Here is a 25,722-nt window from a genome sequence, read left to right on the forward strand (position 1 = left end):
ATGCTCCAACACCAGGCTATGGTTAATAATAATAATGGGATTTCTTATCCACCATATGGTCACAAGGCAGGTTACAGCAAGATCAAAATATCAGAACAATTTAAGGGGCTATTGGTTTCCCCTCCTCCTTGAACAATCTCCCTCCAAGCAGGGGATTAGAAGAACAAGGACCCAGTCAGAATCGGTGCCTAACTTTTCATTATTTATCCCTTCCCTTGCCTGACTTTAAAGAAAATAAAAAGTCCTTAATGCTGAATAAACTTGGGGTACTTTAAAAAGAACAGCATAAGAGCATGATAAGCAGAGTCTTCTGGATCGGGCCCCACCTGCTCTTCTTAACCATGGCCTGATCTTTTCACGCCGCCACCGCACACCTCCAGTGGCAGCGAGTTCCATAGACTCTGCAGGATGAAGAAGTTTCTCCAGCTTTCCTTGAACTTGGGTACCCCCAGGTGTTGTTGTTGTTGTTTAGTCGTGTCCGACTCTTCGTGACCCCATGGACCAGAGCACGCCAGGCACTCCTGTCTTCCACTGCCTCCCGCAGTTTGGTCAAACTCATGCTGGTAGCTTCGAGAACACTGTCCAACCATCTCATCCTCTGTCGTCCCCTTCTCTTTCCCAACATCAGGGTCTTTTCCAGGGAGTCTTCTCTTCTCATGAGGTGGCCAAAGTATTGGAGCCTCAGCTTCAGGATCTGTCCTTCCCGTGAGCACTCAGGGCTGATTTCCTTCAGAATGGATATGTTTGTTCTTCTTGCAATCCATGGGACTCTCCAGAGTCTCCTCCAGCACCATAATTCGAAAGCATCCATTCTTCGGCGATCAGCCTTCTTTATGGTCCAGCTCTCACTTCCATACATCACGACAGGGAAAACCATAGCTTACCCCAGGTGTTGCTGGACTACAACTCCCATCATCCCTAGCAACCAGGACCAGTGCCAGGGATGATGGGGGGCGTAGCCCAACACCACCCGGGGGCACCCAAATTCGAGATCAGAGCCGGGCGCGCCCCAGATCTAATCGGATTCTGTCCTGGCACGGATCCTCCCCTGCGTGGGCGTGGAAGCGCGCGCGCCCTCCCCTCCGAGACTTGCAAGCGCAGCCTCCGCGCGACGAGCCACGCGCCTCTCCGCCCGCCGAGGGGCGCTTCTTGCGCGGATCCCCTCGTGGGTCGGAGCCGGGCTCCATCTGGGCATCTGCGCCCTCGGAGGGAGAGGCGGCTAAAAGCGCGCAGGCGCTGCGCCCGTGGAAGCGCTCGGGGCTGCGGTTACGCAACTAGCCGTTCGGGTCGGTTCAAGGAGAAGCCGCAAAGAGAGCCTCTGGGCATACGCAGAGCGCCTTTCCCTTCGCTCCTCCTGGAAGCCATCTCCGACGCCGCCATCTCCTGTCCTTCCTCCTAGCACGCGTTATAGGTTTATTTTGAAGATTTTATTGAAGGTTGGCAACCAGGAAAGCCCAAATAGACGCCGTGTCCCGTGGAGAGGGAGTCCTGGGCGTCCCTGTTGGTGGTACAGAAGATTTTCCAAAAACAGCAAACAGCACAGAATTCTCCAGGGTCCTCCTAGGCTTTGGCAACGCATCGCCGTAAGTGGAAAGAGGCGTCTCTTTTTCCCCCAGAACCCCTCCAGAGTTCTATACTGCATTTCTATGCTGGCCATTTCCTCAATTAGTTTTATTTATTTACTGCCTTTCTATCCCGCCTTTCTCTCCGAGGAGCTCCATGTGCTGTCTTTGGTTTCCTCCCTCTTTCCTTAATGCCCAGACTGGGAGGCAGCTGGCGGCCCCAGGTAATAATAATAATAATAATAATAATATAATAATAATTTATTATTTATACTCCGCCCATCTGGCAGGGCTTCCCCAGCCCCTCTGGGCAGCTTCCAAAAAAAATTAAAATACTGTAATACATCAAACATTAAAAGCTTCCCTAAACAGGGCTGAGTAGCCTCTTCCCAGACCCCCATCTACCGCCTGTCATCTCTGCTAGACCTCCATTTCCAGCCTCTGATTTCAGTCCTTTAATGGTTTACTGTTGCTTCCCTTCTGCCACTTTAATCTCTGACTTCCTGTTTGTTTTGGTTTGCTTTTCGTTGTTTTACAGCTGTATATTTTAATGGATGTTCGTTATTCTTCTCCCACCTTCACCCTTTTGGATCAGGGCCAGGGAATCTTTCCCAGCAGAGCCAGGCAGAGGCCCTGGCTAGGTAGATAATGTGCCCCCCTTTTTTTTACCCTGGGGATAAGTCTTATAAATAAGTAAGCATATACTGTAAATAATTTTCATAAAAGTTATGCTGACAAATAATTTTATTTCAAGGCTTGAACCGTATCTGCATATAAAGACAAAATGGAAAATATAGATAAATATGCTGACCGAGGCCCCCTTTGGAATCAAGTGGCCCATATGGCCCCCGCCCCCTCTGTCTGGGCCTGTGGGGGCCACATTCCCTTCTTAGCCTTTTGAGAGGAGGGGCATACCGGTGGTGGGCGGGGGCAGAGGAAGAAGTGGGTGGAGCAACAGCTTTTCTTTTAGTTTGGTGCACTAGGGCAAGTCTCTACACATTCTAGGTAAGCAGGAGAATTGAAGGACACATTTCAGCCAGGTAAAAGCACCCCTGGAGGGTGCAAAGTGGGGCCAGTGAGGACTGTGGCCTGGGAAGAGTCCTGTGGGCCATACAGTGGTACCTCGGGTTACAGACGCTTCAGGTTACAGACTCCGCTAACCCAGAAATAGTACCTCAGGTTAAGAACTTTGCTTCAGGATGAGAACAGAAATTGTGCTCCGGCTGTGCAGCAGCAGCGGGAGGCCCCATTAGCTAAAGTGGTGCTTCAGGTTAAGAATAGTTTCAGGTTAAGAACGGACCTCCGGAACGAATTAAGCATTTAACCAGAGGTACCACTGTATACAGATACCCAGAGGGCTGCATGGGGACCCCAGGTGCAGGGCTCTCAACCCTTCTCTTTAAGAAACATTTTTAAAACTCACCTTTCCCCTCTTTCTCCTTCAGCTGTGTTTCCTATCTCAGCTCCTCCACGTCTTTAGGATGCCGGAAGGTCCAGAATTGTTTCTAAACAGCCGGTACATCAATGAGGAGTGCGGGGGTCTCATTTTCTCAGGTAAAGTGGAGAAGTCGGAAGTGAGCAAGAATCCAGAGGTGCCCTTTGAGAGCGACAGGTACCTGATCTCGGCCGTGTCAAGGGGTAAGGAGCTGAAGCTCACCCTCATGCCGCTCAAACAGGAGGGCCCCGCTCCTTCCAAAAGGCGGGTCTCCACAGCCCGAGGGAAGCAGGCAGCTCAAGAGCCAATGGATATCATCTTCCGTTTTGGTATGTCTGGCAACTTCAAATTTGTCCCCGTGTCCGAGATGCCAAAGCATGCGCACCTGCGCTTCTACACCCAAGGAAGCCCGCCCCGCGCCCTCTGCTTCGTGGACTTCCGCAGATTTGGCCGATGGGAGGTGAGCGGTTCCTGGCAGGTGGACCGAGGGCCCTGTGTGATGCTGGAGTATGAGAAGTTCAGGTGAGCATTGCCTATACCGGCTGCCACCTGAGGTAAAGGTAAAGGGACCCCTGACCATTAGGTCCAGTCGTGGCCAACTCTGGGGTTGCGGCGCTCATCTCGCTTTATTGGCCAAGGGAGCTTCCGGGTCATGTGGCCAGCATGACTAAGCTGCTTCTGGAGAACCAGAGCAGTGCATGGAAACGCCATTTACCTTCCCGCCGGAGTGGTACCTATTTATCTACTTGCACTTTGATGTGCTTTCGAACTGCTAGGTTGGCAGGAGCAGGGACCAAGCAATGGGAGCTCACCCCGTCACAGGGATTTGAACCGCCGACCTTCTGATCGGCAAGTCCTAGGCTCTGTGGTTTAACCCACAGCGCCACCCGCATCCCATTTTGCCGCCTGAGGCAGAGCAGCAAATAATGTCCCCTGCCCCCTCCAAGCAGCATAATATCTGGGGCTGGTAAAGTTGTTTTGGCCCCTCAATTTAGGTGAATTTCCCACCTCCTCTGCTGCCCCTTTCGTCACATCCACCCTCATTTATTTATTTATTTATTAAAAAAAATTATTGACTTAAGAAAATTATTGGTGGTTCAGTGGTAGAATTCTCGCCTGCCACCCTCATTCATTTATGAAAGCAACTGGCTTCCTCCTGACATCTTGGGAAAAGAAAAGACCCTTCAAAAATGGGAGATGGCCTTGTTCTGACTTTATTTATTTATACCTCACCTTTTCCCCAACAGGAACTCGAGGTGGCTTACAGATAAAATAGGAGCAGCTGAAAACATTGGGGGGGGGGGGGAACCCATAGTTATAAAAAAACAACCCAATGAAATACAGTGGTGCCTCGCAAGACGAAATTAATTCGTTCCGCAAGTTTTTTCGTCTTGCGATTTTTCCGTGGACTTTGGAAAAAGCTTCAAAAATCACCAAAGTCTTCAAAAACCTCAAAAAAGGCTACCACACCGCGTGCTATGAGTTGCTCCTCGAAGTGAATGCACGGTTTTAAGAAAAAGGAAACAAACTCGCAAGACAAAGGAAACAAACTTGCAAGACGTTTTCGTCTTGCGAAGCAAGCCCATAGGGAAATCCGTCTTGCGAAGCAACTCAAAAAACGAAAAACTCTTTCGTTTTGCGAGTTTTTCGTCTTACGAGGCGTTCGTCTTGCGAGGTACCACTGTAGTAATAGAATTAAAATATATTTGTATATAAAAGATCTCCATATTTCTAGGTGGGGACTGGATCAGATAGATTTGTTTTGATTGGTGTGGGAAACAGCAGGCTGTGACTAGTGATCTGCTGGGGAAATGCATGGCTCTAATTTAGCCCGCTTAGTTTCCAAAATGAGACTGTGTGAAGTACCACTTTGCCTATGTGGAAAACCGGCTTTACTTCATACGCTCCTCCGTGGGCCCACTGCTGCTGTCCCCATAGCTGTTATTCTGGCTCAGGGTCCCCCCGGTAAGCTTCATAGCTGAATGAGGATCTCCAACACTCTAACCACTCTAACCACTGCCATTTCGTTTCCAGCATGTGTTTGTGCAAAGCTTTAGACTCCTGTTAAGCCACGGGCTTGGGGAGCCTCACACCAAATGCAGCCCCCTCTTCACCTGGTCCTTGGGACTCCTGTCAAATCATGCCCTTCTCGCTAGGCTTCCCTTCTCAGCAACCTCTTTGAGACCTTTGGCCGGGCTGGAATGTGCCCTTGAACTGGGATAATGCCTCTTGCTTGCCAGGCCACTTTTGCTTCTTGCCCCCAACCCCCCGGTGGGTTGTGATGTGGCCCTTCGGATAAAAAAGACTGATGCTAAGTGGCCCTTTTAACAAGCCCTCCTCTGTTCCAGGGAAAACGTGCTGAGGAACCTCTCGGACAAGGCTTTTGACAAGCCCATCTGTGAGGCTCTGCTAAACCAGAAGTTTTTCAACGGTGTTGGCAATTACCTCCGGGCTGAGATTCTGTACAGGTGAGCAGGTGTCTGACTCTCGCTTGTGCCCGGGGAGCAGAGTCTGCCAGGTCGCTCTGGTCCTGGAAACCTGTAATCGTGGGCACAAGCGATGACTCCTCTTCTGTGGTGTCCTCCTCCTTGTGCAACTCCCTCCCTGTGAAGCTGCACACGACCTCTGTGCTGCAAAATTGAAGCAGATATTCTTCAACCATAAAGGCCTTTTCAGGAGCTGTCCTCAAAGGGAGAGTTTTTGAGTTCTGACATTGCTGTCGTGTCATTTTTTTTTAAAAAAAATATTTTTTTATTAATTTTCCACACAAATAAAAACAAAACAGTCAACACACACAAACAAACACCAACATATAAACATGTATAATTTCAAATCTTTTTTTTTTTCATAACCTTACTTCTCGGACTTCCCCCTCCCTCCCCTTCTCTGCTTCCCTATTTTAAATGTTTCTTCAACAACCCTTCAGATCGGTTAATTAATCACTTATTGTCTTTTTAAATTTCTTCTGGTAATTAATCTATCAGTCAATTACAGCTGTAATTCCATATTTTCCTTTACCTTGACATTTTAACATTCATCAATATTACAACAGTTCTTAAGATATACTTTAAACTTCTTCCAATCTTCTTCCACCGTCTGTGTCATGTTTTTCACTAGCCTTTTGAAAAGTGCTTTTTTGAAAAATTGCTGCAATTGGGGCTTACTTTAACGGTTGTTAATTACGTTGTGTTTGATATCGTGAGCTGTCTTGGGTGGGTTGTGCTCAGGTAGGTAGCGTATAATACAAAATTTAACCTGTTTTTAGTTTATTAAGACTTTTCGCAAGTCTTAAATTGTTGTTAATTCTTATTGGTAACTTCATTGTTGTATTTTTCTTGTAAACCGTTTTTGAGGCTTTTTAAAAATCAAATTTTATGAAATTTGCACAGTGTCACTGAAATTTCACCGTTCCAACTCTTTGGCAGTCATTTGAAATCATTCCTGTGGCCTCTTCCAGGTTGAAAATCCCTCCCTTTGAGAAGGCACGGAATGTTCTGGAGGACCTGAAGCCCCAGGAACAGGTGAGGGGACGCGAGGTGGATCCCGCTGGATCAGACCACAGGTCCAGTCAGCACCCTGCTTCCTGACTCCAGGCTTCCTATAAGCAAGGAGGAAGTTTTCTTGCTCTGTTGCTCAACCTTTCTCATCCCATCATGTGGAACAGGTCATAGCCCTTCTGCTTTAGGTCTTTGGGTGTCTCTGGACCACAGCTGCCATCGGTTCCAGCTGCCTCAGCCAATGGCTGGGGAATTGGGAGCTGCACCTCACAAAGGATGTTGTAGAGTTGGGTAAGATTCAGAAAAGGGGGGCCAAAATGATCGGGGTATGTGTGGAGTGTCTCTCTTACGAAGGAAGGTTGCAACGTTCGGGACTTTTTAGTTTAGAGAAAAGGCAAGGAAGAGGCAACAAGATAAGACGTTTATAAAATTAAGCACAGCAGGGAGAAAATATAATAATAATAATAATAATAATAATAATAATATTATTATTATTATTATTATTATTATTATTATTATTAATACCCCGCCCATCTCTGGGCGGCTTCCAACAGAACACTAAAATACAATAACCTATTAAACATTAAAAGCTTCCCCAAACAGGCTGCCTTCAGATGTCTTCTAAAAGTCTGGTAGTTATTTTTCTCTTTGACATCTGGTGGGAGGGCGTTCCACAGGGCAGGTGCCACTACCGAGAAAGCCCTCTGCCTAGTTCCCTGTAACTTGGCTTCTCATAGCGAGGGAACCGCCAGAAGGCCCTCGGAGCTGGACCTCAGTGTCTGGGCAGAATGATGGAGGTAGAGAAGCTCCTTCTGGTATACTGGACCGAGGCCGTTTAGGGCTTTAAAGGTCAGCACCAACACTTTGAATTGTGCTCAGAAACGTACTGGGAGCCAGTGTAGGTCTTTCAAGACCAGTGTTATATGGTCTCGGTGGCCGCTTCCAGTCACCAGTCTAGCTGCCGCATTCTGGATTAGTTGTAGTTTCTGGGTCACCTTCAAAGGTAGCCCCACATAGAGCGCCTTGCAGTCAGTCATCCAAGCGGGAGATAACCAGAGCATGCACCACTCTGGTGAGACAGTCTGCAGGCAGATAGGGTCTCAGCCTGCGTACCAGATGGAGCTGATATACAGCTGCCCTGGACACCTATGCCTCCATGGACAGCTGTGAGTCCAGAATGACTGCAATGAGCAGAGAAAATTTTTTCTCCCTTTCTTGTAACACTAGAATTCATGGACATCCAATGAAGCTGATTTGGGACAGTTAATATAAAGTACTTTTTCACATGGTGCAAAGTTAAATTATGGAACTGTCTCCTAGACGGCTTTAAAAGAGGATTAGATAAAGAGAGAGCTATTGAAGGCTGCTGTTAATTCTGGATACCAGCGGCTGAAAGCCACAGGAGTGCGGGGAGAGGGCCCTTGAGTTCAGGTTCTGCTTGGTTCTGCTTGTGGGTTTGCCAGAGGCATCTGGCTGGCTGCAGTGAGAACAGGATCTAGCAGGCTGTGCGTATGTTCCCACGCCCCTCCTCAGTGTGCATGCTGGCAGGGCGGCAACCTTTGTGTGCATATTGATACCACTTGGAATTGTGATCATGCAAGCCTCAAAACATCATGGAAACCTTTGCTGCATCTCTGCAGATATTTGCATGGACATGAGGGGCCAAAACTATCTGGCATGCGCTGTGTGGGGCAAAGCTACTTTGAGTGTCACAGAGAGCCAGTGTGGTGGTGTGGTTAAGAGCAGTGGACTCGTAATCTGGTGAACCGGGTTCGATTCCCCACTCCTCCACATGCATCTGCTGGGTGACCTTGGGCCAGTCACATTTCTCTGAAGTCTCTCAGCCCCACTCACCTCACAGAGTGTTTCTTGTAGGGGAGGAAGGGAAAGGAGAATGTCAGCTGCTTTGAGACTCCTTCGGGTAGTGATAAAGCGGGATATCAAATCCAAACTCCTCTTCTTCTTCTTCTACTTGGTGTAGCCTCACTCACGCATTCAGCTTACTCACAAGAATAGCTTCTTATTTATTTATTTATTTATTTATTTATTTATTTATTTATTTATTTATTTATTTATTTATTTATTTATTTATTTATTTATTTATTTATTTATTTATTTATTTATTTATTTATTTATTTATTTATTTATTTATTTATTTATTTATTTATTTATTTATTTATTTATTTATTTATTTATTTATTTATTTATTTATTTAGAGCCACTTGTGCCAGGCTCCTCAGTCAAAAAGGATCCCAGAGCAGCTTACAATCTAAAACACACACACATACAAGGGAAAAGGAACAGGGAGGGAAGAGGAAAATCAAAACCCAAACTCAGGCACCAATTTCTAAACAGTACAGTCATACCTCATGTTACGTTTGCTTCATGTTACGTTCTTTCAGGTGATGTCCCACGGCGACCCGGAAGTACCGGAAAGGGTTACTTCCGGGTTTCGCCGTCCGCGCATGCGCAGATACGGCGCTTCAGGTTGCGCTTTTTTCATGTTGGGCCTCCAGAACAGATTCCGTTCGCAAACAGAGGTACCACTGTAGTTTGTCTCATGAGCGACTGGCACAGTTCAGGGGCAGGTGCCCGATGGAGCTGGGCCTCCAGCAAAGCTGATGACATGAGCCTTCTGCTACCTGTCTGTCCTGCTGAGGCCACCTGGTGGGCTGCCTGGCTCCAGGGGAGAGCTGAGGGGAGAGGGAGCCTGATGGCGTCAATGGAGGGAGCCCTGCTTCCCAGCACTCCCACTGAGTTTTATTTTTTAGCACATTAGTCTTTGGGTGTATGTGTGAGAGAACCTGGAGGAAGGATGAAGGCTGTATGGGAAGCACCTGAGTTGGGTCCTCTTTTGCTCGGCCTCCCTTGACTGCTGGCCTTCCCCTTGCAGGCACCTGGACTAACCTCTAGGAAAAAGGTGAAGCCAAAACAGGAGAACCCCGACCTACTGGAGCTCTGTCACCTGGTGCCCATGGAGGTTGTGAATCTGGGTAAGGACCAGGTTGAGGACAACCCACTATGCTTCCCCTCCATATTCTGTGTATCATTCAAGAGCTGCAAAAGTGTGTAGGTTTGAGGGGGGTGGATGGATGGATTTTTATTTCATAAAATTTATTATTATTTTTTTCCAACAGATTTTTATTGAGATTTTAAAAGTTACAAAAAGAAAAAATAAAGAACATATCAATTTAAACAGGAAAAAAAAATACAGAACAATACAAGAACAAAAGAAAAAAAACAAAAACACAAAAACACAAATCAATCCTTTACATAACTTTCTTTCCTTTGCTTATTTCCTTGACCTCCTCACACCTCCCTTTTTTGTGTTCTAATTCAATTAGATATTTCAGCAAATCCTTTCCATCTTTGTTTTTATCCTAATGATTTATCTTAATATACTATAATTTTACATTCTGTTCTTTCACCAATTAACAATCCATTTTTACTTAATCCTTTATATCATTTCTGCTAAAACCACATTACTTCATTCCAACATCCTTCTAACATTCCTTAATTTTACAGTGTTACTGTAGATAAACTTTAAATTTCTTCCAATCTTCTTCCACCAACTCTTCTCCTTGGTCTCGGATTCTGCCAGTTATTTCCGCCAGTTCCATATAGTCCATCACCTTCATCTGCCATTCTTCCCGGGTGGGTAAATCTTGTGTCTTCCTATTTCATAAAATTTATACACTGCTAGTTTTTTAAAAAGCATCTAAGTGGATTTGCAAAGTTGGAGTGAAATTCGAGGAGGGGTGGAGGCAAACCTTGCTACCCTCCCAAGTAAATAGGTACAGTGGTACCTTGACTAAAGTCCAGTGTATTATAAGTCCGTTTTGGATTAAGTCAAATTGCAACCCAGAAATGAGTGCTCCAGGTGCAACACAGAGGTGATATTTGGAGGTTTTGTTTTTGCTAATTTTTTGCATTTTGGTTTGTGTGGCTTTTTCGGTTTTTTGGCTGTGACTTCGTTTTATGGGACTGACCTGTGACTGTGGCTTGTGACTTGGTTTTTGGGACTGTGTGGAACCCAGTTCAGCTACTGGTTGATTGTGGTGTGACTGCAGAAATGGATAAAAGCCCCCCATCCAAACAATAACTATCATCAGTGCACGTAAAGGGGGGGGGGGAATGTTATATTTTTTCATCTACAATACTGTCTTATTTATTTTACAGTACAGTACATTGATTATAGTACAGTACATTGATTATAATACAGTACATTGAGAGCCAGTGTGGTGTAGTGGTTAAGAGCGGTAGTCTCTAATCTGGGGAACCGGGTTCGCGTCTCCGCTCCTCCACATGCAGCTGCTGGGTCACCTTGGGCCAGTCACACTTCTCTGAAGTCTCTCAGCCCCACTCACCTCACAGAGTGTTTGTTGTGGAGGAGGAAGGGAAAGGAGAATGTTAGCCACTTTGAGACTCCTGAAGGGGAGTGAAAGGCGGGATATCAAATCCAAACTCTTCTTCTTCTTCTTATTGCCTTCATTTTATGGATCAATGGTCTCGTTAGACAGTAAAAATTGTGTTAAATTGCTGTTTAAGGGGGTGTTTTTCATTGTCTAGAACGGATCAATCCATTTTCAATTACTTTCTATGGAAAAGCACACCTTGTTTTAAGTCTGCTTTGTTTTGAGACCAGACTTCCGGAACGGATTATAGTCTTGAATCAAGGTACCACTGTACATTACAGGGTTACCGTGTACAGCTGGATAGGGATGCATCCCTGCATGCACATCTCTCCTTGCCTTCTTCCCAATAGGTGGCAAAGGTTATGATCCCGTTAGGACGTCTGATTACACCATGTTCCAGGAGTGGACTCAGTGCTATTTCGTCCCAGGCATGCAGACCCTGCGCGATGCCAACGGCAGGACAGTCTGGTTCCAGGTAGGATCCTGAGGGAAGGACACCAGTTTCTTTCCTGGGGGGTCAGGTGCTGCAGTGTGCTGGCCCCTCTTCCTTCAGGGTTGGAGAACATGTGGCCCCTTTGTGAGCATTTCAAAATGTCATGGTCTGTAAATCTTGGCATCTGGAAGACAGCGTGAAATAACCTGTGGGTTAAACCACAGAGCCTAGGACTTGCCGATCAGAAGGTCGGCGGTTCAAATCCCTGCGCCGAGGTGAGCTCCCATTGCTCAGTCCCAGCTCCTGCCAACCTAGCAGTTCGAAAGCACGTCAACGTGCAAGTACAGTGATACCTCGGGTTACATACGCTTCAGGTTACAGACTCCGCTAACCCAGAAATAGCACCTCGCGTTAAGGACTTTGCTTCAGGATGAGAACAGAAATCATGTTCCGGCGGTGCGGCAGCCGCGGGAGGCCCCATTAGCTAAAGTGGTGCTTCAGGTTAAGAACAGTTTCAGGTTAAGAATGGACCTCCAGAACGAATTAAGTACTTAACCTGAGGTATCACTGTAGATAAATAGGTACTGCTCTGACGGGAAGGTAAACAGCGTTTCCGTGCGCTGCTCTGGTTCGTCAGAAGCAGCTTAGTCATGCTGGCCACATGACCCGGAAGCTGTACGCCAGCTCCCTCGGCCAATAAAGCGAGATGAGTGCCGCAACACCAGAGTCGGCCATGACTGGACCTAATCGTCAGGGGTCCCTTTACCTTTACCTAGTTGTTTGTGTCTTATGTTCCCAGCACCAAAACTCAAGATGAGGTTTTTGTTTTTAGTACTGGTTACATTCTGGGCCATCTTCTTCCCTTGCAGGGCAGTCCTGGACCAATGGCCCCAAAAGGTGAGTATCGGGGGGCTCCTTGGATCGCCTGTCAGTGATTTCTCCTGGATACCAATACATTGGGTTGCGAAGGGAGCAAATCGTTTTTGATCCAGCCTCTCACACGGCTTGTTAAGTAAAGATTTAGGCTTTTAAACAGGGAGACTCTTTGCTCTTCCTTGAGGACGTCTTTCAGCTTAATATACCCTGATGTGCCTCCAAAACAAGGCCAATTTCTGCAGCGCTTGATTGGGAGATGTAGGTTGGTTGCTCAAAGGCAAAAGGTGGTAGGTTGTGGAGGTGCTACTCAGAGTAGACACATTGCTGTTAATATTTATTTGTTGTATTGATATCTCACCTTCTCCATGCAGCTCAAGGTGACTTACATGGCTCCCCACCCCCCATCTAAATTAATCCCTACAATCCACCTTAGGCTGGAAGTGAATGACTGGCCCAACGATTACCCAGTGAGTTTCATGACAAAGTGGTGGATTCGAACTCTGGTCTCCCAAGCCCTAGTGTGACACTCTAACCAACTACACCACCACTGGTGTAACATAGGCATGACTAACATAGGGCTGTTAGTTTTTATGGGCATACTCTTTACTTAGTTGACTACAAACCCCAAACTGCACTGAGGATCTTTAAGAAGTCAATCCTTTATTAGGCATAGCAAACCACACATTATCAAACAAACACCGTATACAAATTGTGCAAAATACGAATTCAGCATAACAAGGTCCCAGTCAGATCTTTAACTCCAGAGAAAATCAACTTGCATAAATAATACAATATAACACTACCACATCACCTGTCAATTAAGAACCACCAAATCTCTTTATAATGGCCCAGTCTTTCTACATGGACAGCACTCAAAAATTCAGCCACTATTAAAGTAATTTGATCATTCCTGTCTGAGAGCAGGTCCTGATCCGTTGGGGGCATAGAATTGAGCCTGTTAAGTTGTAAGGCCTCTAATAATTGTCTTCTGGCATAAATGCCAAAATCACAAGAAAAGAAAATATGCTCCAAAGTATCAGGTTCCTGTTTACTACATTTGCAGAGGCGCTCTGCTTCTGGGAGAGCTAAAGATCTTCCCACTGAGGATCTTTGGAAGAACCATAGCGGAGTTGCAGAGTCCTTAATTTGAATGCAGAAGGTCATGGGTTCCATCCCAGGTCTCTCTAGGTAGAAGGATCAGATATGCATAGAATCACCTCTGTGCTTAAGACACCAGAGAGCCAGTCGGACAAATGAGGCCAGCTTCCTCTTCTCTTCTATGATTTTGGACACAACAGAGACATTTTAAGTTATTGCTGGCAAAACGGGGGCTGGAGCTTTCATTTTGTTTTGCAGGAGGAAAGCCACGGAAGAGACGGTTGCAGGTAAAACCCAATCCTGATACCTCAAGCTCCAAGGTAAGGCAGCTCTTTTTAAAAATATATATATAATTTTAAAATTTATTTTCCAATATCGTTTCAATAACAGCCTCATTATAACAATGCCAAATTTATCCAATTAAAACAATTATTAAAACCAATTATTTATGTACTGAATTATACGATTTAGTTAAAGTGACTTCTTCACATGCTAGTTTTGATGGGTTCCTCTTTGCTTTTTAAAAATTTTTCTGCGTCCCAAAATCTTAATAATTTCAATTACATTCCCTTCAAGATAGTAATCCCTTATACAACAACTACAATCTTTTGGTTTCAATTGGTGTTAATATATTAAGTAACATAAAGTTTCACGTGAGGTACTCAGTCTGTAATCATTGTTCTTACCTGTGTGTGGTAATTTTCCCATGATATTGTCCCAACCATATATAATGTTGTGTCCTTCAATCTTCCAACTGTTGATATTTCCCATCATGACTCCGGGGAAGCAGTTGTCTCACAGTTTTCCAAAAGCCTCTGTGTCACTTTGTCCTGTGATTCAAGAGCTTGTTGGAGACCCCTCTGTTCTAACAAATGAACTGTCCTCGCCATTTTTTTTTCAGCCTAGGGAGAGTGCTCTGATTCCAAACTGCAAATGATTAATAGGAAAACCTCTGACCTTGCAGCTGGCAGACTCCTTTCCTCCTTTCAGCTGAAAAAAATATAGTCTGTTATCTTTCCAGTTAGATTACATTCCAAATTGTCGCAGTTTAGTTTGCATTCCTTTGAAAATAGCAGAGCGTGAGGGTGGTTTCATTCTGTATTCCAACATATTCCTTCCCCCTCTTTCTCTTTCCATTCCATTCTTCTCACACATGCAGTTCCAGTTTGATGTTAAATTTCATGTTATTAATCCAGTTTCTCCCAAACTCACTTTTTATAGTGCCTTTGCCTGCCCTCGCATTCCATAGGGAAGCAAGAGAGGAATTCAAAGAATGAGTTTCCCCCATCGTTCTTTGTTTATCTCCGTCTGTCTCTGTGATTCCTGCATTGTGGGGTTTGAGACCTTCCACCTCTACAGTTCCATTATTCTATCTCACAGGTGCACACTTGAATTGCGGAGGTGAAATTCAGCTCTGTTTTGTCTCTCCTAGGTCACAAAACTGGAGACTGTGGCCTGTATTCCTCAGAAAGATGTTGTGGAAACAAGGAAGTCTGGAAGGAAGAAAGGGAAGAGAATTGTCCCCCAAACAGAGGACCACACTATGGTTAAGGAAGCCAAGGTACCAAACACCAGAACTCGGAGTAAGGTTTCTGCCTTGCAGCAATCTCCAGCATCAGATAACACAGTGGCTGAAGCCCAGAAGAGGCGAACATCAAACCGGAAAACCAGGGGTAAGAAGAGATGTGATCTGGCTTCAGAGTCCCTTAGGTGGCTTTATAGAGCAAAGAGACTCAACCATAGCAGGGATGGGGAACCTGCGGCATAGTTACCAAAGTGGGGGGTACCATCTGTTGTGGCCTTCCCAAAGCAAAGGAAGGACTGGACTCTGATTAATAACACACAGAGGCTTGACCCGCAAGACTCTGGGAGGGGTCCGTATAATAATCTCTCTCTCTCCACCCCCTGGCCCAGGTCGTTTTATTCACAAAAGAACTTTTTACACAGTGTTCGTAAGAACCAATCAGATTTCCTCTGAGCATTAAAAAAACCCACACGTGGGACAAAGTCAGATCAGAAGAAATCCTTTTAACTACAAGGAAACTATTTCCTACTTGAGCATGCATAGTAGTCCAGAGTAAATAAAATAGGAAGCAATGCTTTTAGGAAACCTGGAGGTAATAAACAGCAGTAAACAGTATTTACCAACTCCTTGTGAACTCTCTTCCTGAACTCTCTTCTTGGCCCTAAATTTAACAAACCTAACAATTGCTACATCAAAGAAGCTACCTACTATCTTTTATGGCTCAGGATGCCTGATGAAGCAACTGGCCTGTGTTTAGAATGCTGATACGTGCCTGTCAGGCAGAGAAATAAGACAGATGCAGAGGCATGTGGGATGTGATCAGAAATTATTGTCAATGAATTAAACCCAGTCAACACAATGCATTCATCGCGGACACAATGGCTTGATGCATATTTTATAATTCCTCATAGTAATCCCATCTGATCACTACACTCTGGATATTTGCACTCCTACAATCCGTGGGGGGCACTAAGACGAAAGAGGTGGAAGGGGGGCACAGAAGGTGGGAATGATTATTGGATTTTGAAAAGCTGATAGCACTGGATCAAATTCATCCATTTTGCAGAATTAAATAATTTATATTGGATTTTTGTGCAACTAATTGTTACCAAGCTGAATTGTACTGTGTTAACATCTTCCTTAGTAGGTTGGGCAAACCACTCTTCTGAATAATGCTTTTTATAGGGTGGGGTGCAGCACTGGGATGGTTCTATGGAACTGGGTGGGCGGGTGGGGTGTAGCCCCCAAAGGTTTGGTAACCACTGGCCTAGACCTTGCTGGATGCCAGCAACCATCATTCCCGACCATTTGCAATGCCTGATGGGAACTGGGCAGTGCAGAGTTGGAACTATGGAACTCACTCCCACAGGAGGCAGTGATGGGCACTGACCTAGATGGCGGCTTTAAAAGAGGATTGGACAAATTCATAGAGGAGAATTTGTGCGTGATGGCTCTGCCCTGCCTCCAGAAGGGAGATGGCTCTTGTGCTCTACTTGTGGGTTTCCCATTGGGGCTTCTGGTTGGCCACTGTGAGACCAGGATACTGGACTAGGTGGGCCATGGGCCTGATCCAGCAGAGGGGTTCTTAAGTTTGTATGGGACTGCAGGTTCCGACTCCCTGAACGCCCACATGTCTGGCCTGCAAGCCATCTAACTAACTGCTATTCCTTTTCAGGTACTGCTGCTGTTTCCACAAAACCCAGGCAGGTGAAGGCACAGTAACATTCCTGATGCAGAACGGCCTCTTCCCCTTCTGAGCCATGTGCTGCTGAGGCAAAAGGGGGTATAAACTCCTGGACGATGCTCACATAGCTGCCTTATGTTGGTTTCTGGATCCTGGCCTGGCAGCAGGCAACACACTGGCAATTGTCTGCTTTGTCACTTATGTGCTTTTTGAAGTCCTGCTAGGAACATATAGCAGAGCTACTATGAGGCCTTTTATATTTGCTTTCTGAAATGCCGCTGTAGATTCAGGCCACGGTCTCAGCCCCGATTCCAAACAGCGAGTAGGCTTCGCATATGCCACCGCTGGAGGAGATCTTTCAGCTCTGGGTGTCGAGGCCTGAGTTAAAGAGAGGGTTCTCTTGATACAATGGAACCTCTATTTGCGAACATAATCCATTCCGGAGGTCGATCCGGAGTTCGAAACAGGTCGCTGGGAGAGGCGCTGTTGTGCACAGGCGGCAATTCCCCGCTTCTGAGCATGCACGAACAGCGATTCTCGCTTCTGCGCATGCACGAATGGCGATTGCTGCTCCTGCGCATGTGCGAACGGCTATTGCTGCTCCTGCGCATGCGCGAACAGCAGCAAACCCGCCGGTCACTTCCGGGTTTGCCACGGTCACGACTTGGAACAACCGTGAGAAGAGGTGGTGGTATATTCACAACAGAGGAATGACATAGCTCAGCCTCCTCCAATCTGGGAGCTGTTTCAGGGGCTTCTGGTAGGGGAAATCTAGCGCAACTCACCAGCAGATAGTTTTCGCTTGGTTTAGGGTATAATTGCACTGTTGTATAATCCGCAAGAAGAATCCACAAGCTGATGGCATTACCTCCAGCTCCGCCAAGACCTGGACTCTTGGTGCTGCAATTTTAGGTGAAATGAGTCTTGCCCTGTTGCTTCTTGAAAAGAGATGTCAGAGGTTCTACCCATTATACACCTGTGCATTTAAGGTGCAGGTTGTTCAATGTAACTAGCAGCGGGAATGAAGTTTAAGCCGTTCCAGTTTCCCCCAGAGCAAATGGCACCTTCATACTATTTGCATTAAAAACACCACTGACACATTTAACATCATGTCTAGATTGGCCTTTGGATCAGGAGCACAAGAGCAGAGCTCAGCTGCTGAAACGGTTGTAGTATTTCCTTCTCTGCCTTATTCTGACAGGAATTTTCTCCGGGGCTCAAGAGCTACATGGATAATTCAGGCCAACACTTCAGCTGATCAGTAAGGTATCCAGAGGTAGTTCTGTTCAGCAAGGAGTGTGATTTGATCCACTGATACATTACCTCCAAGATTTGAAAGAGACATGCATTTTAACAGTTACTCAGTCAAATACTTTCTACCCTTGGTGATTATATTCTTGGTGATTATATTTCTATCTCTCCTTTGATTATATTCTTACAGTGCTTTTTGGTGCAAATAAAGATTTTTTTTCTAGAAATGATGGTGTTGTAGGGTGTGCTGCTATGACGAGACAATTGTCAAGAAAAAGTCCTACGTGCGGTACTGGTGCCCCACTCTGAGAGCCAGTGTGGTGTTGTAGTTAAGAGCAGTGGACTCGTAATCTGGTGAACCGGGTTCGCTTCCCCGCTCCTCCACATGCAGCTGCTGGGTGACCTTGGGCCAGTCACACTTCTCTGAAGTCTCTCAGCCCCACTCACCTCACAGAGTGTTTGTTGTGGAGGAGGAAGGGAAAGGAGATTGTTAGCCGCTTGGAGACTCCTTTGGGTAGTGATAAAACGGGATATCAAATCCAAACTCCTCCTCCTCCGCTCATTGATTCTAACCCACAACCTTTAAACATTGGGAGCTCCTGCTGGCAAGGCAGAGATGGTCTCCCACTGTGTGCAGATGGGTGATGGTTAAGTAAAGTCACCACATGTGGGTGGGGGCAAGGACTGTCCTTCCAAGCCCCTTTGGCACAAGGGCTGGCAAGGACTGAGGTCACACCTCCCCATGTCAAAGAGAGTCCTACTACACGTTCCAAAGGGAATGACAAGAAGAGGCCTGAGGTGCCATGTAGATGTTAACCTGGAACGCGGAAGAGTATTTCAAGCAGTTATTCTGAAACTCCCTCCCCACCACAGCTATTTCTCTGCCTATAACCATAGCCCAGTCCTTCTTTCTGGGGATTCTCGAGGGTACACAGTACCAACAACTTTTTTTTCCTAGAAGAAAAGCGTTGCCGTATGCCCTTTAAAGTGGGACACGGGTGGCGCTGTGGGTTGAACCACAGAGCCTAGGACTTGCCGATCAGAAGGTCGGCGGTTCGAATCCCCGCAACGGGGTGAGCTCCCATTGCTCGGTCCCTGCTCCTGCCAACCTAGCAGTTCGAAAGCACGTCAAAGTGCAAGTAGATAAATAGGTACCACTCCAGCAGGAAGGTAAACGGCGTTTCCGTGCGCTGCTCTGGTTCGCCAGAAGCGGCTTAGTCATGCTGGCCACATGACCCGGAAGCTGTACGTCGGCTCCCTCGGCCAATAAAGCGAGATGAGCGCAGCAACCCCAGAGTCGGTCACGACTGGGTCTAATGGTCAGGGGTCCCTTTACCTTTACCCCCTTTAAAAAGGGGGTTTGAGCAGAAACAGCATGATTCACAGCAGATAAGCCAAAGCTTCCGACTTCCCAGTTGTTTATCAATAGTAACACAGAAGCTGCTCACTCTGCCACGAAGTCAATTAAGCTGTAAGAATCCCAGGTGTAGATTTCGTAGAATCGTAGAACTGTAGAGTTGGAAGGGGATCCGAGTGTCATCTAGTCCAGCCCCCCTGCAATGCAGGAATCACAGCTACAATTTAGACTTGGAATAGGTAGATCATCTCAGGAAATAGAAGTTCACTGGTTAAAGTAGGCCACTAGTGCCATCCCAACCCGCCATTTTGCATTGGCGGCATCGCACAGCAGCTGTTTTGCAGTTGCCACAGGCTGGCAGACCTTAGTGCTCTAGTTAACAGAAATAATAAGAATGGCGCGGATGTGCTCGCTTCGGCAGCACATATACTAAAATTGGAACGATACAGAGAAGATTAGCATGGCCCCTAAAGGAGTGGCAGGCGGAGATGATGGACTTTGCTGAATCAGCCAAATTGACCTGCAGGATCCTAGACCAGGACGATCAGAAATTCCAAAGAGACTGGAGTAAATTTATTCATGATAGTTGCAAAAATTTGAAGACACTAGCAGGATTGAAGTAAATCCTACAATGTAGACATATAGTAGATTGCACAATTGGATTTGAGATGGGATACCGGTTGAAGGGAAGGAGGGAATTTGTAAGCTCGGCAGAGCAAAAAGGGTTTTTATGTTGATCAATGTATTGCTGAAAGCTGTTTAAAGGAAAATAATAACAAAAAATTTAAAAGAAGAAGAAGAATAAGAATGGTGCAGATCTTTCAAGTCCACCTGTGTCTGCCACAGCTTCAGGCCTTTGCCCAGCAGGAAGCCAAGGAGCCAGTATGCAAATTTGTGCTCCAGAAGTTCAGCTGCTGCCTGGTTGTTTCAAAGTCAGCAGGACAGTTTGTATTTGGAAAGGTGTAAAGGAGAGGCGCAGGCCACGCTCCTCCAGTGGTAGGCACTTGCTTGGATCAGGCCGCTCTAGGAGGTCACACCTAAGAAAGAAGAGTGAAACTCTTTGAGCACAGTCCGGACAACCCATTCATTGGGCACTCATCCTGATTCGGGAGGCGAGATGAGATCGGCTACTCACTAAGCATCTGTTCAGATTTGTTTGCAGGGAGGTTAGACAGCATTGTGACCAACAAGTATTATCTCACACTTTCCAGTACGCTTCCCCTCTGCTTTCTTTATTACAGTGGTACCTTGGGTTACAGACGCTTCAGGTTACAGACTCTGCTAACCCAGAAATAGTACCTTGAGTTAAGATCTTTGCTTTAGGATGAGAACAGAAATCGCGTGGCAGCGGCAGCAGCAGCAGGAGGCCCCATTAGCTAAAGTGGTACCTCAGGTTAAGAACAGACTTCCAGAACGAATTAAGTACTTAACCCGAGGTAAAGGTAAAGGGACCCCTGACCATTAGGTCCAGTTGTGGCCGACTCTGGGGTTGTGGCGTTCATCTCGCTTTATTGGCTGAGGGAGCCGGTGTACAGTTTCCGGGTCATGTGGCCAGCATGACTAAGCCGCTTCTGGCGAACCAGAACAGCGCACAGAAACACCGTTTACCTTCCCGCCAAAGCGGTACCTATTTATCTACTTGCACTTTGCGGTTTTGAACTGCTAGGTTGGCAGGAGCTGAGACTGAGCAACAGGAGCTCACCCCGTCGCGGGGATTCGAACCACCGACCTTCCGATCGGCAAGTCCTAGGCTCTGTGGTTTAACCCACAGCGCCACCCGCGTACCCAAGGTACCACTGTACCAAAAAAAATCCAAATTTCGGGGGGGAAGTGCATTTATTTGTCAGGGGTGCCAAATAAACTTTAATGGAATGCCAGGATGTGATTGAACTCCACCTGAAAACAGCAGCAGCTTGGAAGCGCCTCAAACCACTTGTGGTGTTTACATTTACACACTTACATGACGGCCTCTTGGACTGGGAGAGACGTCTGGAGCCAGGTGACCACAGTACTGCCGTGAGACTCGTACAGCCTGATCACCAGCACACCTGGCATGTCCTCAGCCTGAAAGGAGGGGAGAAAACAGACAAGCATCCCATAATCAGCACATAGTCAGCACAATGCTCTTCTCCAGCTCTGTGCAACCACTCCTCTCTCCTTGTGGTCCATTGGTTATGGCTGACCCCTTTCTGTGTTTGTATCTCACCTTTCTTCCATCACAAAAGCCAAGGGCAAGGGTGGCAAGGGGGATGGGCAGGGGGGCACCGCTTGGAGAAATTCCCAAGGGCCAGAGATTTTTTTCTTTGTTTCTTCTTTCTTTTTTTATTGTTTTTCACATATTACATTACAATACAGATGTACCAAAGCCAACACCATTTCCTCCCCATCCCCCCATACCTTTACATTTCTATTTCCTCAATCCATCATATTATTCTTTTCTCCTTCCTCCCACTTCCCTCCGCCCCCACTCGATTTTCTCCACTTTATACAATTTACAACAACCTTTGTATTCTACAATCTTCTCAAATCATTATAAATTCTTATTATCTTTCCTTGCCACTTTTTCTTCCATCCAGTACTTCACATTTTAAACTAGGCTTATTAGCGTATCTCTTTTTTCAGCAATATTTCATCAAAACATTTCCACTCCTTTTTAAATTTTTGATTCGACTGATTTCTTCTTATAGCAGTTAATTTTGCCAAAATTAAATATTCATTTAGTTTACAAACCCATTGCTCCTTTGTGGGTATAGTTTGTGACTTCCACGTAGCAGCAATCACTATTCTAGCAGCTGTACTTGCATATAGAAAAATCCCCCCCCCCCCGTGGTATCTCTTCATCTATCAATCCAAGAAGATATGACTCTGGCTTCTTTGTTATTGATATTTTCAACTCCAAGGGCCAGAGACATTTGAAGGGCCACATTTTGCTCTCAGGCCTGTGGCTCCCCACCCCTGGCATACTGCAACGGAGGGCACCTGGGCAGTGCCCAGCTCTGCCTAGCATCTCATGCTGTGCTCATCATTAGAAGAGTCCTGCTGGATTAGGCCAAGGGCCCATCTAGGGCTCAACCCGATGTCCCTTGCGGGAAACCAGTAAACAGGACCCAAACACAATAATTCTCTCCTCTTGTTTCCAGCAGCTGGTATACAGAAGTACTGCTGCCTGTGATCATGGTTAGAGTTGAGCTTCCCTTGTTGTTGGGTTGAAATAAACGACAGATGAATGATGAGTGTCATATGGGAGGCATCTCTTGAGCATGTCTCAGGGAGTCCCTTTTACTGAATATTACAGCATTGCCACCTATGTGCTTGTTGCTGATTGGTTAACACAAATACAATGCAAAGGTTGCATATAAGCATTAATCATCAATAGATTAAAGGTTGGGAAAGGGAACACAGAATTGGACAGGCATGAAAACCTCCTTATTAAACTACAGTGGTGCCTCGCAAGACGAAAAGAATCCGTTCCGCGATTCTCTTCGTCTAGCGGTTTTTTCGTCTTGCGAAGCAAGCCCATTGACAGCTTAGCGGATTAGCACTACAGCGGTCTAGCGGCTTCTAGCGATCAGCTCTTAAGCGGCTTATCAGTGGATCAGCTGTTAAGCGGCTTAGCGGCTTAGGAAAAGGGGGGGAAAGCGAAAAAAAACCGCGGGGACTCGCAAGATTTTTTTCGTCTTGCGAAGCAACCCCATAGGGAAATTCGTTTTGCGAAGCGCCTCCAAAACGGAAAACCCTTTCGTCTAGCGGGTTTTCTGTCTTGCGAGGCGTTCGTCTTGCGGGGCACCACTGTATTACTAGTGATTGATATAGCAAGGCTTAAAAGAACATAACTATTGCATTCCGTAGATGTGGTCAACCATGCATTAAGAACAGGTCAGGGTACAATGTTTCATGAACTCAATGTGAACTGAATATTCTAGGGTGGGTGAAGAAGGAATGCTTCAGCTTAGAACGGTTTGCCAGAGTCATGTGCAGAAGCAAAACTTCCCATCACCTTGTGACTAGTAGCCATCGAGAGAAGTCACTTTGTGACTTCTCATCCTCTCTTGGGCCCCATTACCTGCTTTATTGCTTCCAGGACAACAGCTGGGGATTGGACAGAGAAGGCGCTCCACGCTGGGTGCTGCCCTGAGACGCACGGCACCTTGTGAAGAGGGAAATTCAAGTTGTATGCCTGACGGATCACCTCCGCCTCCTGGAAAGAACCTGTTCAGAAGACAGCACTTTGCCATCAGAGGCAAGAAAAGGACACTCATCCCACCGTGACTGTTGAGTTGGTTCCAAAATCTCCGCTTTTATTCTCAGGCTTTCTTACCTACATGAGGCATCACCGCATATGTAAACTGATGGCTCCCAATATCTGCCGTGGCGTCAGGCGACTTTGGTGCTCTTAACCTTCATGCAGATGAAAATAATATATTACTATACAAGAAGGTAATAAATGGCCTGCTGGATCAGACCAATTGCCCGTCTAGTCTAGTTCCCACAGTGGCCGACCAGCTGCACCAAAAGGAAATCCACAAGTAGGATTTGAACACAAGAGCTTTTTCTCCTCTTGTGGTTTCCAGCAACTGATATTCAGAAGCTTTTGCTGAACATGGAGAGAGTGTAGCCATTGAGGCTAGCAGCCATCGATTGCCCTCTCCTTCGTGAATTTGTCTAATCCTCTTTTTTTTCAGAAAAATAACTTTTTATTGGGTTTTCTAAACAAGTATCAGAGGAATAATAAATGATACTGCCCAATCTTCTTTTAAAGCCATCTAAGTTCCATGGTTTAACTCTGCGCTACCTGAATAAGTTCTTTCTTTTTATCTGTTCTGAGCTTTGCACGGGGCACTTGTGTTATTGACTGTGCAGTTCCACCAACATGGCCATTCCCAGACTCACTCCTGTTACTCCATTCCTGATGTAGCCCAACAGGCAAACATTAGATGTGCACTGAGCCAAGACACACAAGGCATCTGCAAGCTCCCTTCTAAAGCACCAGGAAAACACAGCAAAATTCTGGAATGCCAAAGACCTCAAGCCATCCCGCCAGAAATCTTTTCCTGCTGGCCTGCCAAAACTCACAGGGAAAGGCTCATCACGTTGCCCCGGACGGAGCAGCCATATTTGGAGTCGTTCAGCAGGGCCACCCCAAAGCCATGCTCAGACAGGTCCATCCACTTATGGCTCCACACCTTGGAAAAAGATTAATCAAGCAGATATTAGGATAAGAATCATCATCCATGGCAGATGTAAATAGACTTCAGGCTTGCAGGGTCTCCTGTGTTTTTAAAACTAGAATTCCTAAGGTATATTAACCAGAACTATTTATTTTTTTTTAAAGCACTGGGGAGGGTGGACATACACACACATAATTAAGGTGCCTCTGAGCATATGCTCAGCCCAGGGATTGTGTTTTCAGTGCCAGGCCTGAGTTCACAGTCCTTTCGCCCAGTTCAAGGGTCTTCCAAAGCCCTGAACAACTTAGGTCCAGGTAACTCAGGGATTGCCTGAACCCTTCTATCCCAATTTGATCACAGAGTTCACCTTCAAGAGCGTCGTTGCTCGTTCTCTGCAGGGCTCGTTTGGCAACAGCAGGAAACAGAGCCTTTGGTGCCATTGGCCTGGTCCTGTAAGAACTCTTTGCCATGAAAGATTTAGCAGGCGTCTCCTGTGCCAACTTTGAAACACCTGCTGAAAACTCTTCTGAATTTATGGAACCAAGGGAGCGGTGGCCCAAAAATCTTTGGGAACCGTCGGTGTAGACAACTGAAAAACAGAAGGGTTGACAGCCAACCGGCAATACCTATCTTGGCCAGGAGTCTGTGGGCAGATTCTCACCTCAAACCGAGCCCAGTCCCAAGAGGTGTTCCAGTGCGTTGGTCTCTGAAGGTGGCCAAACTGTATCTCATATGTGGCATTGGGGCTCCGGACCTTGGCAGGGAATTCCACCTTGAGGAACTTATGAGCCTCATTCCAGTCAACCTGTGGATCCAGCAAGACATGTAGTGTATCAGAGGAGAAAAGGTTCCTTCTTCTCCGCCGTGCCCACAATCTCCAAGTTTATTTATTTTTATTTATTTATTTATTAACATATAAAACACATACATTCTCCAAGTTTATTTGGAGGCTTCCAGGCCAGTTCCAAACAGCAAAGAAAAGTGAAACAACCAGCCCTGAGTGCTCACTGGAAGGACAGATCCTGAAGCTGAGACTTCAATACTTTGCCCACCTCATGAGAAGAGAAGACTCCCTGGAAAAGACCCTGATGTTGGGAAAGATGGAGGGCGCAAGGAGAAGGGAATGACAGAGGATGAAATGGTTGGACAGTGTTCTCGAAGCCACAAACATGAGTTTGACCAAACTACGGGAGGCAGTGGAAGACAGGAGTGCCTGGCGTGCTCTGGTCCATGGGGTCACAAAGAGTTGGACATGACTAAACAACAACAATTTCCAGCAGCATTGCTGCTTCCCACAGTGGCTGGTAGCCTTTGACAGCCCTCTCCTCCAAGAAGCTGTCTAATCCAGGTCACCAGGAAGTGTCATAACATCTACACAGCCTACTAAAGCTGATGAGTCCTCCTTATTCCAGGCCAGTTCC

General features: G+C 46.3%; 2 protein-coding genes across 3 annotated transcripts in view; one reads left to right on the forward strand and one right to left on the reverse strand.

The window, feature by feature from the left end:
- The first annotated feature begins 354 nt into the window (after nucleotides 1-354).
- Nucleotides 355-15,928, forward strand: NEIL1 (nei like DNA glycosylase 1). Its single transcript, XM_083698380.1, has 11 exons — nucleotides 355-442; nucleotides 880-1,583; nucleotides 3,008-3,519; nucleotides 5,346-5,465; nucleotides 6,455-6,518; nucleotides 9,388-9,487; nucleotides 11,260-11,384; nucleotides 12,212-12,239; nucleotides 13,575-13,636; nucleotides 14,749-15,026; nucleotides 15,832-15,928. Exons 3-11 carry the CDS (start codon nucleotides 3,044-3,046, stop codon nucleotides 15,866-15,868), a joined length of 1,290 nt encoding a protein of 429 aa, XP_083554506.1. The 5' UTR covers nucleotides 355-442; nucleotides 880-1,583; nucleotides 3,008-3,043; the 3' UTR covers nucleotides 15,869-15,928.
- Nucleotides 15,929-19,684: 3,756 nt separating this feature from the next.
- The window catches only part of MAN2C1 (mannosidase alpha class 2C member 1), a 34,115-nt gene continuing 28,077 nt past the window's right edge, over nucleotides 19,685-25,722 (reverse strand). For both annotated transcript variants that reach the window (XM_083698206.1, XM_083698207.1), the window contains exons 21-26: nucleotides 24,963-25,106; nucleotides 24,207-24,316; nucleotides 23,452-23,531; nucleotides 23,197-23,342; nucleotides 21,094-21,197; nucleotides 19,685-20,170 (exon numbers count right to left, since the gene is read on the reverse strand). In XM_083698206.1, the coding sequence (XP_083554332.1) occupies nucleotides 20,041-20,170; nucleotides 21,094-21,197; nucleotides 23,197-23,342; nucleotides 23,452-23,531; nucleotides 24,207-24,316; nucleotides 24,963-25,106 (714 nt within the window). In that variant the 3' untranslated portion in view covers nucleotides 19,685-20,040. The remainder of the gene's footprint in view (nucleotides 20,171-21,093; nucleotides 21,198-23,196; nucleotides 23,343-23,451; nucleotides 23,532-24,206; nucleotides 24,317-24,962; nucleotides 25,107-25,722) is intronic.

The sequence above is a fragment of the Podarcis gaigeae genome (genome assembly GCF_964106915.1).
Source record: "Podarcis gaigeae genome assembly, chromosome: 9".
NCBI lineage: Eukaryota > Metazoa > Chordata > Lepidosauria > Squamata > Lacertidae > Podarcis > Podarcis gaigeae.